This window comes from Hemitrygon akajei, chromosome 1, assembly GCF_048418815.1.
Source record: "Hemitrygon akajei chromosome 1, sHemAka1.3, whole genome shotgun sequence".
Classification (NCBI taxonomy): domain Eukaryota; kingdom Metazoa; phylum Chordata; class Chondrichthyes; order Myliobatiformes; family Dasyatidae; genus Hemitrygon; species Hemitrygon akajei.
The window spans coordinates 198715071-198730122 of NC_133124.1; the positions used below are offsets into that span (position 1 = coordinate 198715071).

At 40.4% G+C, this 15052-nt stretch overlaps 1 protein-coding gene across 1 annotated transcript; it reads right to left on the reverse strand.

The window, feature by feature from the left end:
• Positions 1-11028: 11028 nt before the first annotated feature.
• On the reverse strand, positions 11029-13135 carry LOC140734374 (beta-1 adrenergic receptor-like). The gene has a single exon (XM_073058251.1). The coding sequence runs from the start codon at positions 13040-13042 to the stop codon at positions 11816-11818; it is 1227 nt and encodes a 408-aa protein (XP_072914352.1). The 5' UTR covers positions 13043-13135; the 3' UTR covers positions 11029-11815.
• Positions 13136-15052: the final 1917 nt, after the last annotated feature.

Here is a 15052-nt window from a genome sequence, read left to right on the forward strand (position 1 = left end):
CTCTTTACCTCAGTTCTAAAGGATTGCTCCTCAGTCTTGAGGCTGGGCCCTCTAGTTCTGGATACCATCACTGTGGGAAACATCTTCACTACATCCACCCTATCTCTTCCTTTCAACATTCAGTAGGTCTCTGTGAGATGCACACACATTCTACTAAACTTCAGCGAGTACAGGCCCAAAGCTGCCAAAAATGCTCCTCACATGTTAACCACTTCATTCCAAGAATCATCCTCGCGAACCTCCTCTGGACTGTCCAATGCCAACATATGGGTCCAAAGCTGTTGACAATGCTCCAAGACCGGCCTGACTAGTGTCTGACAGAGGCTCAGCATTATCTCCTTGCTTTTATATTCTATTCCCCTTGAAATAAGTGCCAGGATCATATTTGCTTTCTTTACCACAGACTCATCCTGTAAATTAATCTGGGAGTCTTGCATGAGGACTCTTAAGTTCCTCTGCATCTCTGATATTTGAACCTTCTCCCCACTTAGGTAATAGTCCATACCATTATTTCTTTTACCAAAATGCATTATCATACATTTCCCATTACTGTATTTTACCTGCCACCTTTTGCTCATTCTTCCAATTTGCCTGTCTGACTGCACTTGCATTGCTTCCTCAGCACTACCTACTGCTCCACCTATCTTTGCTTCATCTGAAAACTTTGCCACAAAACCTTCAATTCCATTATCCAAATCATTGACAAACAATGTGAAAAACAATGGTCCCAATACTGAACCCCGAGGAACATCACTAGTCACTGGCAGCCAACCAGAAAAGGCCCCTTTTATTGTCTCCTGCCTGTCAGCCATTCCACTATCCATGTCAGTATATTTTCTGTAAAGCCATAGGACTTTACCTCGTTAAGCAGCCTCGTGTGTCGCACTTCATGAAACATATTCTGCAAATTCATGTAAATAACATCATCCTCTCTTTTGCCCTTGCTTGTTACTTCCTTGAAGAAATATGACAGACTTGTTAGGCAAGATTTCCCTCCACAGAAACCATGCTGACTTTGACTTATTTTATCATTAGTCTCCAAGTACCTTGAAAACTCATCTTTAATAATAGTCTCCAATGCTTTCCCAATCACTGAGGTTAGATTAAATGGCATATAATTTCCTTTTTATGCCTTCCTCCCTTCTTAAAGAGTAGAGTGATAGTTGCAATCTTCCAGTCCTCCAGGACCATGCCAGAATCTAGTGGTTCTTGAAAGATCATGATCAATGCATCCATTCTCTCTTCAGCAACCCCTCTCAGGACTCCGGGATGTAGTCCATCTGGCCCAAGTGATATCCACATTAAGACCTTTCAGTTTGCCTAGCACTTTTTCCTTTGTAATAACAATGGCACCCACTCTTGCTCTCTGAAACTCACGGACCTCTGGCACACTGCTAGTGTCAAATACTAGCATAAGAGTAAAGCAAGTGGAGCAGGGCACTAACTAAGCATACAGCCTTACGGTGCAATTGTGCTGATGGAGATTATTGAGGATATATGTTTGCCAGTCTGAAGTCACTGGGGTCTGCAAGTCAGGTAATCTAGGATTCAATTGCTCAAGTGGTATTGCATCCAAGGTCTTGGCATCTGTTGATCAGTTTGAAGGGATGATTTTATTGAATGCCAAGATGTAGTCAATATGGATTATCCTGATGTATGCATCTTTGCTGTCTAGATTTTCCAGGGTTGAGTGAAAAGCCAATGAAATAGCATCTGCCAGTAGGCAAATTGGAGGAGATCCAAGTCACATCTCAGGCAGCAACTGATATGTTTTATCACCAACCTCATAAAACACCTCATCACTGGACATGTAAGTGCTACTGGACAATAGATTGAGAAAGTTACCATGTTCTTCTTACACACCCATTTAATTGAAACCTACTTGAAGTATTCTTGATCAATAATGAAAGCTATGAGGTCAAATGTTATTTGCCTGCAGTTTCTACATACCATTTCATATGTTGTACACACTTAGAAAAGGGAAAAGTAGACCTAATGTTTTGAGAAATAATGAAGAATGCACAGTTGTCCATGCTGGCCAAGATGCCTATCTAAGCTAGACAAAGTTGAAGTTGAATTTATTGTGATATACAAAAATAGATGTACCATGGAGAGCATTCTGACAGGCTGCATCACTCTCTGGTATGGTGGGGTGGGTGGGTCTACTGCAGAAGACCAAAAGAAGCTGCAGAGGGTCGTAAAGTTAGTTAGCTCCATCTTGGCTAATAGCGTACAAAGTACACAGGATACCTTCAAGGAGTGGTGACTCAGAAAGGCAGCGTCCATCATTAACGACCCCGGCACCCAGGGCATGCCCTTTTCTCACTGTTAACATCAGGTAAGAGGTACAGAAGCCTGAAGGCACACACTCAGCGATTCAGGAACAGCTTCTTCCCCTGTGCCATCTGATTATTAAATGGACATTGAAGCTGTGAACACTACCTCACTTTTTAAATATATATTTTTTCAGCTTTTGCACAATTTTTAATCTATTCAATATACATGTACTGTAATTAATTTACTTTTTTATTTATTTACTTATTTCTGTCTATATTATGTATTGCATTGAACTTCTACTAAGTTAACAAATTTCATGAATGATGATAATAAATCTGTTTCTGACTCTGATTCTGACATACAGTACTATGCAAAAGATTTAGACACGTTGAAAATTCTGTAAAATGAAGATGCTTTCAAAAATAATGAAATAAAAATTGTAAATATCAAAAAATATATATAAATGTCAGTGAACAGTTAAAAATATCATTATTGGGTGTATATTTTTGTCTTTAAATCAGCATCAGTTCTCGTAGATACATGGTCACGCAGTTTTAGAAGAAAATTGGCTGGTAGGTTTTTCAAATCATTTATGAGAACTTGCCACAGTTGTTTTGCAGCCTTTGGCTGTCTTCCTTGCTTCTGTCTCTGCAGGTGATCCCAGCAGCCTCCATGATATTGAGATCAATGTTCTCTGGAGGCTATACCATCCGAAAACATATAAAAATCTATGGTGCCTAAGACATGCACAATACTGCATATTCACATGTGCAATGAAACAATTACTTGTGGCAGCATGACAGGGACCTAACATTTAAAAAATACATAAGTTATAAGTTATACCCATAGTCCTATTTGCCTTCATTTGACCCCTAGCCCTCTACAAGCATTCTACCCTTGTATCTGATGAAATATCTTTTACGCCTGTCTAATTGCTATGTCCATACCCACACCCACATCCTCAAATTTCTGTACCACCCAAAAATCTGACAATTGCAAACTTCAGTGCACTTTAAAACTGAATATCCATCACCTCCATAGCAGAGAATTTCAGATTCACTGCCCTCTGAATGAAAACATTTCTTTTCATTTCTGTGACAAAATATGAGACATTAATCTTGAAAGTATTCATCTGAGAAGTAAACATTACAGTTATGGTGAAAGATCATTGTCTTGGTAACTTAATTTGGTTTCTATCTCCAAAGATAACTGCCTTGACAGTTGAGTATTCTCAGTGTTTCTCCTTAAGTATCAGATTTCCAGCATTTATTTCAGATATCTGCATTCACAGTATTACTTGCCATGTCTAGGCAATTTACCCTTGAAATGTAATCCTTTCGTTACCCTTATTGTTCTAACCAATTAGTACTGGACTCCAACGCAATGCTGGCCCTTTCTTCCTAAGGAGTGTAAACTAGCAATAAGTACATTTCTCTTGACCACCATTCCCAAATCTGCACTGACATTTAGAAGAATTTTAACATTTGCAAGAACATCTGTCGTAGCTCTTGAGGAACCAGTTCAACCACTTCTGTTCCTGCCTCCCAGGTTACCACTTAGTATCTGATATGCAGTGTCCCCAGGAGGGCCTGAATCTCTTTCCTTTTGCATCCGTGTGAACTTTGGAGAGAGAAAGATGTTATTTCCCAATATTTGTATTGCTGTTTTGAGACAGGAACAACAAAACCTGGGAAATAATATCTTTCTAGTGTTATTGGTAAATAATGGTTATTTGCAAATATCTGATGGTATTTGGAAATAATATGTATCTGATGAGACAGCAATGAGCAGAATGCAACGTGAGGCATTTTACAGAGGGTTATGGGATGAAAATGTTTCAGATTATCAGCTTTGAGGAAGTAGAGAGGCTACAGAACGGCAAAGAAATATCAGATAGAATACAATGTTGGGAACTATATGGTTATGCATTTTGGTAGAAGAAATGAAAGGGTTGACTATTTTCTAAATGGGGAGAAAATACAAGAAGTTGAGGTGCAAAGGGACTTGAGGGTCCTTGTGCAGGATTCCCTAAACGTTAATTTGCGGGTCGAGTCTGTGGTGAGGAATGCAAATGCAATTGCAGCATTCATTTCAAGAGGACTAGAATATGAAAGCAAGGATATAATGTTGAAACTTTATAAAGTACTACTGAGGCCTCACTTGGAGTATTGTGAGCAGGTTTGGGCCTATCACCTCACAAAGGATGTGCTGAAACTGAAGAGGATTCAAAGAGGATTCATGAATATAATTCCAGGATTGAATGACTTGTCATATAAAGTGCATTTGATGGCTCTGGGCCTGTATTCACTAAAATTCCAAAGAATGATTGGTGACCTCACTGAAATCTATTGAATGGTGAAAGGCCTTCATAGACTGGATATTTCCTATGGTGAAAAGTCTAAGACCAGAGGACACAGCCCCAGCATAGAGGGGTGTCCTTTTAGAACAGAGATGAGGAAGAATTTCTTTAGCCTGAGATTAGAGAATATATGGAATTCCTTGCCACAGGCATCTGTGAAGACCACATCTTTATGCATATTTAAGGCAGAGGTTGATAGATCCTTGATTGGTCAGGCCATGAAAGGGTACAGGGAGAAGGCAGGAGACTGGGGCTGAAAGGAAAGTTGTATCAGTCATGTTGAAATCACAGCGTGGACGCAATGGGCCAAATGACCTAATCTTGCTCCTATATCTTATGGTCTTATGGTCTTTCTTTCTACTGAGTCCACTCTTCTTCAATAGGCAATTCAAAACAATTTGCAAACTTCCAACAAGATGTTGCAGAATCGAACACAAGCAACGTCAAAATTGAGACACAATCATTAGACCTATCCTGGGTATATTATATCTTTACAATCTAAAGTTTTACGTGTTAGTACCACCTGGGTTGTCCATACACCACACCAACTTACTACCTCAAAGAATGGTAAATATTTGAGGAACATTTAAAAAGAAAATAGATCAATGCAGAAGGAAGAAGGGAACGGGAGGTAATCTTGAAGAGTTGAAGAGAATAGAGAGTTTCATCTGAAACAGGAACTGGCCTAAATCCATTTAACCCAATAATTTGTTATGCTGTGATTTCAATGTATTAAAGCAACATACACAAAATGCTGGAGGAACTCAGCAAGTCAGGCAGCAGCTATAGAGGGGAATATAGAATCAGAGAAGGATCTATGACTGAAATGTTGAATGTTTATTTCTCTACACAGGTGTGGCCAGACCTGCTGAGCTCTCCAGCAATTTGTACATGCTGCTCACAATTTCCATTATCTGTGCCTTGTGTCAATGTATTTGTCTGTAAAATGTATTTATATTGATGAAATATTGCAAACTCTTCAAAAAGCTGTTTCTAATCACTAACAAAAAGCAACAAAAAATACAGCTGAGAGGCTTACCTACACAAATCTTAAGCTTTCTTATCACATCTTGGGGCTTTGCCTTTAGTTCAACAATCATTTTAGTTCAACTACACAGACATCTAGTTGTGTAACATCTTAATTTTTAATTTCTCACCAAGAGTTCAGTCTCTCACTGTTCCTCTGACTTTTATTTCCTAACATCCTCACCAAACTCAGGAATCCTTCTGATCATTGATCACTATTGATCACTCAAAAATTAATTACATCTTGAACTCAATCCCATGATTGATGAAGGCCAATGCACTGTATGCCTTCTTAACCACAGAGTCAACCTGCGTAGCAGCTTTGGGTGTCCTATGGACTCAGACCCCAAGATCTGATCCTCCACACTGCCAAGAGTCTTACCATTAAATATTATATTCTGCCATCATATTTGACCTACCAAAATGAACCACCTCACACTTATCTGGGTTGAAGTCCATCTGCCACTCCTTAGCCCAGTTTTGCATCCTATCAATGTCCCGCTCTAACCTTTGACAGCCCTCCACACAATCCACAACACTTCCAACCTTTGTGTCATCAGCAAATTTACTAATCCATCCCTCCACTTCCTCATCTAGGTCATTTATAAAAATCATGAAGAGCAGGGGTCCCAGTACAGATCCCTGAGGCACACCACTGGTCACCAACCTCCATGCAGAATATAACCCATCTATAACCACAGAATTTCCTTCCGTGGGCAAGCCAATTCTGGATCCACAAAGCAATGTCCCCTTGGATTGCATGTCTCCTTACTTTCTCAATGAACCTCCTTACTTTCTTGCATGGGGTACCTTGTCAAATGCCTTGATGAAATCCATATACACTACATCTACTGCTCTACCTTCATCAATGTGCTTAGTTACATTCTCAAAAAAATTCAATCAGGCTAAGCCATGCTGACTATTCCTAATCATATTATGCCTCTCCAAATGTTCATAAATCCTGCCTCTCAGGATCCTTTCCATCAACTTAAACAACCACTGAAGTTGTTTCACGATGAGACGAGGGCCTGTGACATTCCTGGATGTTTGTCATAATCAAAATTGCTTTATATACACATACGCTGGAGTTTATCAAGCTTCGTTTTTCATTTTATCTGAATGAAATACCATCAAAAACCATTTCCCGGAAAGTCTCTTAATGTTAATTATATTTATAGTGAATCTTCACAGATAAAGTTCATTGTGTCCCACCCTCTGGAGAGTGGGCAGAAATGCAAACCAGAATGTTCTGGAAATGGAATTATGCCAGTAGATTATCCATTGGCCAAAATGACTCCTTGCTTAAAGAGGGGGCATTTGGTATGCCAGGAAATTTTAAGCCAAAACTTGTTAACTTGGCAGAAGGTGAAATTGTTTGGGCCAACTTTTCTTGGATAGAGTCAGCTATTGGCAGTGCTTAGCAGGAAATTGAGTTTGCACTATTTTAGACAAGGAAAAACATGGGCATTGCTGTTGAAAGGTGGGATCTTTGGAAAACCACTGTTCTGTTTAGTTGTAATCAACCTGAAAGGGTCAGTTGTCACCAACAGGGCAGGTAAAATATAACAACAGTCAGTATGATGTGACTTGACTAAATAGAACACTCCAGTCTTGAGATTCTGCATTCAGGACTCACTACAGAGATTTATAACAATAATCTCATGGAATAGTGGGGGATGCTGCATGGCTATTATCTCTTGCAGCATGATAATGATACTTTCCTGATAATCTAAACTAGCTCTTATTTCAATGAATAATACCAAGGAAACTTATGAAATTATTATCCTATTCTATCTTTAAGACAATATGGTATTGTAATTGGCTGCTTGGTATCCTATAACACAAGGATAACAGTGCATAGAAGGTACCAGCTTGCTCTTTGGGAAGCACTGAAGAAATGCAATTTCTTTGTTACTTCAAGTTCTCATTTGTTAAGGCTTTCAATAAAGTGCTAACTCAGATAACATCTTAGTGATTTTAAGACATATAGTATTAAAGAGAATACCATAACTTTGTAGCTGGATTCATGGACCTAGAACTGGAGTAAATACATGATACCCCTAAAAAACTGCAGATGCTGTAAATGTGAAATAAAAACAGAAAATACGGGCAACAAACAACAGGTCAGGCAGCATTTGAGGAAAGAAAAACAGTTAACTCATCAGATCCAGCTTCTATTTGGCCACCAATGCTGCAATATGCCCAGAGGAATATTGTTCCCCAAGCTTTGATGAGCTTATTTATATAGTGCAAGAAGCTACAGACAGAAAGTTGAGAGTAGGAATAGGATGGTGAAATAATGTGCAGGGTAACTGCTAGATCAGAGTCATTCTTGCAGATAGAAAACAGATGCACTTCACAACAGTCACCCAATTTACATTTGATTTTTCCATTGTATGGTGTGTGTCCTACTGCACTGTTTCAATGAGGTCCAACATAAAATTAAGGAAAAAAACACCTTATCATCTCTAGAGGCATATTGCAGTCTTCTGGAAGCAATGTCCAATTTTCTGACTACTAATTCATTCTTGCTTTCTTCTTATCAGAAATGTTAATTTCTATCTGATTTCATCTTGACTAAATTATCCTTGTTTAATTTGTACAATCTGGTCAATAACATATATCACAGAGACAGGGAACACAATATACTGAATTCAGTTTTCTGACACCTTTCATGTAGTCTTGACTGCTGAGTATGTCCTAAGTATCACCATTAATAACACAATGCTGAGACAAAGAAGCTTATACGATTGTAAATGTACCCTGTAACCCACCTAGTGTCACCACAGATTCCTTCAGTTCTATCCATACTTTCAATTCATTCTCCCCGACTGAACACTAACTCTCACAGTTTTGAAGAAAGACCCTGGATCTAAATCCTATTAATTGTTTCTCCTTCCACAGATGCTGCCCTACCTTCTGAGTGTTTCCAGATTTAACGTGTACTTATCAATCACAGAGACTATGCCTGGATGTATCCCCTGTCAACACTAATGGAAAATTAGGTAAAGGTAATTATATTCATACTGGGAAGGATCGAGTGTAGGTCTAATAAGATAGGATATATAGCATGAATGGTTGGACTCCAGAAGCAACAAAGGTTCCATGGTGCATATGTTTAACAATACCTGAAGGTGGCAGTACAGGTAGATGGTAAAGAAAGCAAACAGGACACATGCCTTCATTAGCTGGTAAATAAAGTATAAGAGCAGGAAGGCTTAGGTAACAATTTATAAAACATAGAGTAGGCTGCAGCATGAATATTTTGTGCATTTCTGGTCACCACATTATCAGAAGGACTTGATCACACTAAATAGAGTGCAGAGGTGATTCTCCAAGATGGGATGCTTCATTTCTGAGGAGAAACTGGGTAGGTTGTGTGTGCTTTCCTTCAAGAACATAAGACTGAGGGGGAGGGGAGAACCTGATAAAAGTTTACAAACTTATGAGAAATATGGATTTGGTCATCAGTAAGAAAGATTTCTCCATGAGCATGATACCTAGGACTAGAAAGGCATGGGTTTAAGGTGAGGAGCAAGAGGTTAAGAGCAATTTGGGATAATTTTTTTTTAATCACCTGGGGTGTTTTCAGTTTGGAACTCACAGCCTAAGAAGGTAATGGAAAAGGATGCTCAGAATTTTTAAGAAACATCTGGATAAGCAGATTATTAACCAATGCATACTAAGCAATGGGCCAAGCAAGTGGCAAACAATGAATCATTATTTAATGATTGGTATTGATAAAGTGGGCTTAGGGACCCATTTCGATGTGATATGACAGTGTCCCTGACTCCAGAACATTTGCTACAAATTACATTTAAAGGTAATCTGAGAAACAGAGGAAGAGAGAATAAATAATTAAACTAGGAGAAAATTGAGACGAACATGCTTGGAGCTTAACGTTGGCTATGATGGACGACACAAATTTATATTTAAAAAATTCTGGATGTAAGCTGGAGAGTGAAATTAAAAATTGCTACATACACCGTGCGATACGCCATTTGAGAGAATGTATAAACCGCCGAAGAAAGGCAAAAAGAAAATGTCAACACCAGGAAAGTAGCAAGTGCAATTAAAAGCAGTGAAATATGCAGTGCTGTGTTTTAAGAGACGTTACTGCACGCTAACTGTAGGAATCCAGAAAGCGAAAAGTGGAGATCTGGAGAGAAAAAAATACATATGCTTAAGATGGTAATGTGGACGCTAAAGGCTTTACAAGGGAATATTCGTTTCCCCATGAAAGTTTAAAAGAAAGGACATTGACAGTGATTTCTTTTAAAATCAAAATACTGTAGATGCTGGAAATCTAATCTGTCTCTTGTCCCTACTGCGAATCCCAAAAAGTCGATTCTGAAAATACAAACTTCTCTTCCCTCCGTAAATCGTGGAAGGATTTTGGACCGATACGAGTTATTTGGAATATTCCAAATATTGGAAAAATTATATATATTTCTAATATTTTCACAAAATTATTGAAAGGTCGAGAAAAGTCTATAAAGGAAATTCACTCGAGTAATGTCTAGTGTTTTGGATTAATCGGTAACAAAATATACCGAAGCGAAAATGTACCGAAACGATCAAAAAAGAGATTTCGCTGCACTGGTGAAGGTTAAGATCAGTTCTCAGAGCGCTTTTCGCGGCAACGAAAAGTTTTAAAATATTAAATTGGTAAATATTATTTTTGTTTTTCAGACTAATAACAACGAAAATTTGAGTTTGAATGTTGATAACAGTCAGGGAGAGTTAGAATTAATAGTTGTAGGCCAAATGATTGAAACCTGAACTTTTTACACGTGATAATTGCGACAGCATTAAAGCTTAGAAAAGGGATTTTTTTATAGATATGTGGAGATATAAATGGTATAGTGAGTCTATAAAGTCAGGTACACAGACTGACGGTCTGCTGTTATATAACTTCCCATTCTGTAAATCTTCCATCGGCCACGTTGGTTTTAAACTCGAGTTATGAAGCCAATTCCATTCGGGCATTGCTACCTCAAACGCAGTTTTTTTATCATTTCAGTTCCCCCAAAATGGGCAATTCAAATTTGTCGAAACATTATTCACCCACTCTCCAGCAAACGAATAAAGAATGCACCTCTAAAGTACTTACGAGGCAGGTGACAAATGTACAAGACAGGCTTTAATGTAAAAATAAGTTTAATAGCATGTGAATTGTAAGTGTACCGTTACTGTTAAAATTTAAATGAATATTATGGCATTTTCTACAATTTTTTTCACTTTAAACTTTCACATATACCCATATAATATTGTATTATCTCTATTTTTCCCAATATAACATTTAAATTCAAATTCCGCAATAATATAAAGCTGGAACAAAAATAAGTCAAGATCGAGCTTCCGGCAGCTAGCCATCGTTAATTTATTTCAATTCAACCAACCTTATATTTTCCTTCCCAACTCTCGGCCCCAGACCCGCCTTGCACCCAAGAAATCGTCGCCCTAACGCGGTAAACGTGCGATGTTTTAAAAATAAGATTTGAAAAGTCGCTGTCTGATTTCAGCTGCGCTCTTAGATAGCCTCGGGGCAGTAGGATTTCCACGCGTAGAAATACACAAAGATTTGACATCTTACTGTTCACAATTGTGCAAAAAAATGCTCTTGCAGTCCATTCCATAAGTGCAATCATATTGACAGTTCCGACTGACTGAAGAAGAAATCTCAGGAAACACAATTAATCGCCACACAGCGCATCTGTATACAGAACACATTGCAGATGGAGCCTGAAGTATTATGCTCGCCTTCAAAGTTCACCAAAATCTTGTAATACAACTGCCCGTAGCATAGTCCTCTGTTAATATACACCGTTCGAACATTCTGCAATATTTTACTGGGAATTCTTCACTCATTTCCTGTGATGTCCTTGACTTTTCAGAGATTATTTGTCGAAGAAGTGTTATCACCACCCCTCAGACCCCGCGAAAACAATTGAACTGTCAGTGAATTTCCGGCTACGAGGCACTAGAGACCTAATGGCTGGAAAGCTGAGTAGTAATAATCTGACCTTGTTTATTGTGCTTTGGAAAAAAAATGGGAATAGACCACGAATGTCAGCTTTCACCACGGGAATGTTATTGAGGTACGGAACAAAGGGGTCGGAATTTTCCTTTGATCTTCGTTACCCCCGCTGGTCATAGCACCGATTCCAAGGTGTATTGGGTATCACCATTCACTTGGTGGGAAGTTGCCTTCGTCTTATCGCTCCTGGTGCTAGACCAGCTGCTGCTAGAGTTCTCAGGGGGCTCCTCGACGCCGGGAGACGGTTGGGTAGATGGCGGCCTCCCAAGAGCGCACGGGCAGTAAGGGTTGCAATCTTGGAGCCCGGGATCTTCGGCTGTCCCGCTGAGGCATAATATCTTTTTGAAGGCTCTTCTAAAGTCAGAGCTCCGGCAGTAAATGAAGGGGTTAAAGCCAGAGTTCACATACCCCAGCCAGTTGAAGAATAGAAAGAGTGCCCTTGGAATTCCGTTCCTGGATACAACTTGCACGATGTTGGCCAGGAAAAAAGGCAACCAACAGAGTGTGAAGGTCCCCATGATGATCCCCAGCGTCTTAAGAGCTTTGTGATCTTTGAGAGCCAGCAGCTTAGAAGGTCTCCTCTTGTTGGCCTTGTTTTGCTGTTGGCTGTCACCTATCCTCGGTTTGTTCCTCTCCATCTTCTTCATCTGTTTTTTGGCTTCGCTGAAGACCTTGGAGTACAGTAAGATCATGACCAGCAGTGGGATGTAGAAAGAGATGGTGGAGGACAGAATGGCGTAAGGCCAGTTGGTCACGAAGTCACAGCAGGTGGGCTCCCTGTAACACTTCTGGGCTGCTGGATCGGAGTCCTCCCACCAGCGATTCATGATGGGCAGGAAGGAGATTAGGGCCGAAATAGCCCAGACCAGACACACAATAGCCCTGGCCCGGGCTTTGGTAAGCAGGCTCATGTACCTCAAGGGTGAGGTAATGGCGACATACCTGTCGATGGCAATTACGCAAAGGGTCTCAATACTGGCCGTGACGCACAACACGTCCACAGAGGTCCACAATTCGCAGAAAGGAGAGTCCAAGAGCCACTTGTTAGTCACCACGATGGTGGCCCCCAGTGGAACCACGAAAATGCCCATGATCAGGTCAGCACATGCCAATGAGGTAATGAAGACATTGGTAAGAGTTTGAAGCCGCGGGTTCTTGGCGATGGCCAGAATGACCAGCAAGTTGCCCACCACGATGATAAGGATGATCACGGTGAAGACTGCGGCCAGAGCCCATTGTTTGGACGAGGACAACTCTTCACTGGAGTTATGCGCCGTGTCATTCAGAGCTGGGGACCATTCCATGCCGATGTTAAGAGATGCCGCCGAAACCCTCCACATTCTGGAGGCCGGCGCCAGGCTGAGATCATCTTCTGTCGCTGTCTGTGTGTGCGTGTCTCTCTCTCTTCCTCTCTCTTTCTCTCCCTCTGTCACTCAATCGATAGGTTTAAAGCCAGATTCTGAATATCCTTACGTCACCACACTAATAACAAATCATAATCGCCTCTCATCAGAAGAGGGGTGGTGCTCTCCTTTAACGCTTTCAGTGGCTCTTAGTCGAACTGGTTGTATTTTGGACGTGCGGAAGTTTTATTTAAATGACAGCTACCAAATTGTATCAGAGGCCATTGGGGAGCGCTGCAGCAATGTTTGCAGATGCGTGTGTGGCTGCCGTGTACTTACTGTGTACACGTCTGTATATTCGTCAACAGCTTAACACTTCTATCATCACATTCGCTGTCTCGGGACGTCTTCACAGCCTCAACCACTGTAAGGAACTCGGTCTACGAAAAACAAACTTCCCCCGAACAACAATGAATAAATCAATTAGCTTTTTAACGGAGTCTGAGTGCTGATCAAATAGTTCATCGAATCTACATCTTCAACAGTGATACATTCCCTCAATACTGCGCTGCAGAGCCAGACAGGATTGTGTGCGTTGTGTTCTAAGCGACGGGACAGGGGTGCTGAGTCCCATAGGCTTCAGACTGAAGGAGTGTTACAAAGTAGCACACAGGTGTGTGTGAGTGTGTGTGTGCGCACAATATACTTACCTTATTTTTCTGTACATTACATTTACGCGTACAAATTCTGCTTTTTGAGGCAGTCGGTGTTTCCGTGTACTCGTCATTGTTCTGGCGTACTGCGAAGATAATAACAATCGCAGACGATTGTCAATAAACCTCTTGGCCGCCCAGCCCCTTCTACCGACCTTTTACTGTACTCAGGAATGCATCGCCCCCCATAAGAAAACTCTACCTAAGAAGTGCGGAAATAATAAAATGCACCGGGTCCAAATCTGAAGCCATGTCGCCAGTGTAGATTTTATTTAATAACGGGGGCTGGTGGATCTCATGAAATATGAATCGCAGCATTATTAAACAAACCCAAACAAAGAAACGAAACTATTTTTAAAACTGCCGTCATCAAAATAAGTCAGTGATATTTGTGAGCCAAATTTAAAGTTAACTCCTTGTGATCAGAGATGCACAAAAAATTGCTGTTTTTTCCCCCAGTGACCTCCTCGTCCCATAAGAGTCGGCTCCTTAGGACGTGCTCGTCCCCTTTTCTCACAAAGCCGGAACTCAAGCTAATAGCGTAGAAACATAGAAAATCTACAGCACAATACTGGCTCTTCGGCCCAAAACGTTGAGCCGAAAATGTCCTTACCTTAGAACTACCTAGGCTTACCCAAAGCCCTCTATTTTACTAAGCTCTGTGTATCCATCGTTAAAGTGAACTGGGAAAATTAGTTTTGATCCAAGGAATGTTGGGGTCTAGAACTCTCCGTGAAGTGCCAAAATTTTTCATCAAAAACCGATTTGCTGAGCACCTGCGGTATAACGGAAAATAAATTCTGCCGCAGGGTTTCGGACCGAAACGTCGACTGTAATTTGTTCCATGGATGCTACCTGGCCTGCTGAGTTCCTCCAGCATTTTGTGTACGTTGCTTGGAGTTCCGGCATCTGCAGATTTTCTCTTGATAGCGAAAAATATCTTTAGATTTGTTGTGGGAATATTCTAAGAGGCAGAGATTTTGTGGATTGGATGAATGTCCTTCCATGACAAAGGATTTAGAACATACATCCATCCACCATCAGATTTCAGAACAGACAACGAATCAACCAATGACCACTAACTCGCTATTTTGCCCACTTTTTGCACCACTTATTTAATTAAACCTGACTCTGATTCCGATCCTGAAGGAGTTGAGAAAAGTGTTAGGGGATTTAGAGGGTATCTGAGGAAGTTATTTTTAAACCCAAGACAGATGCGTTCACAACATTGAAACAAAAATCGAGACGAGCACTTGAATAGCAAGGCGTGGGCAGCTCTGGAGCAAGTCCTGGT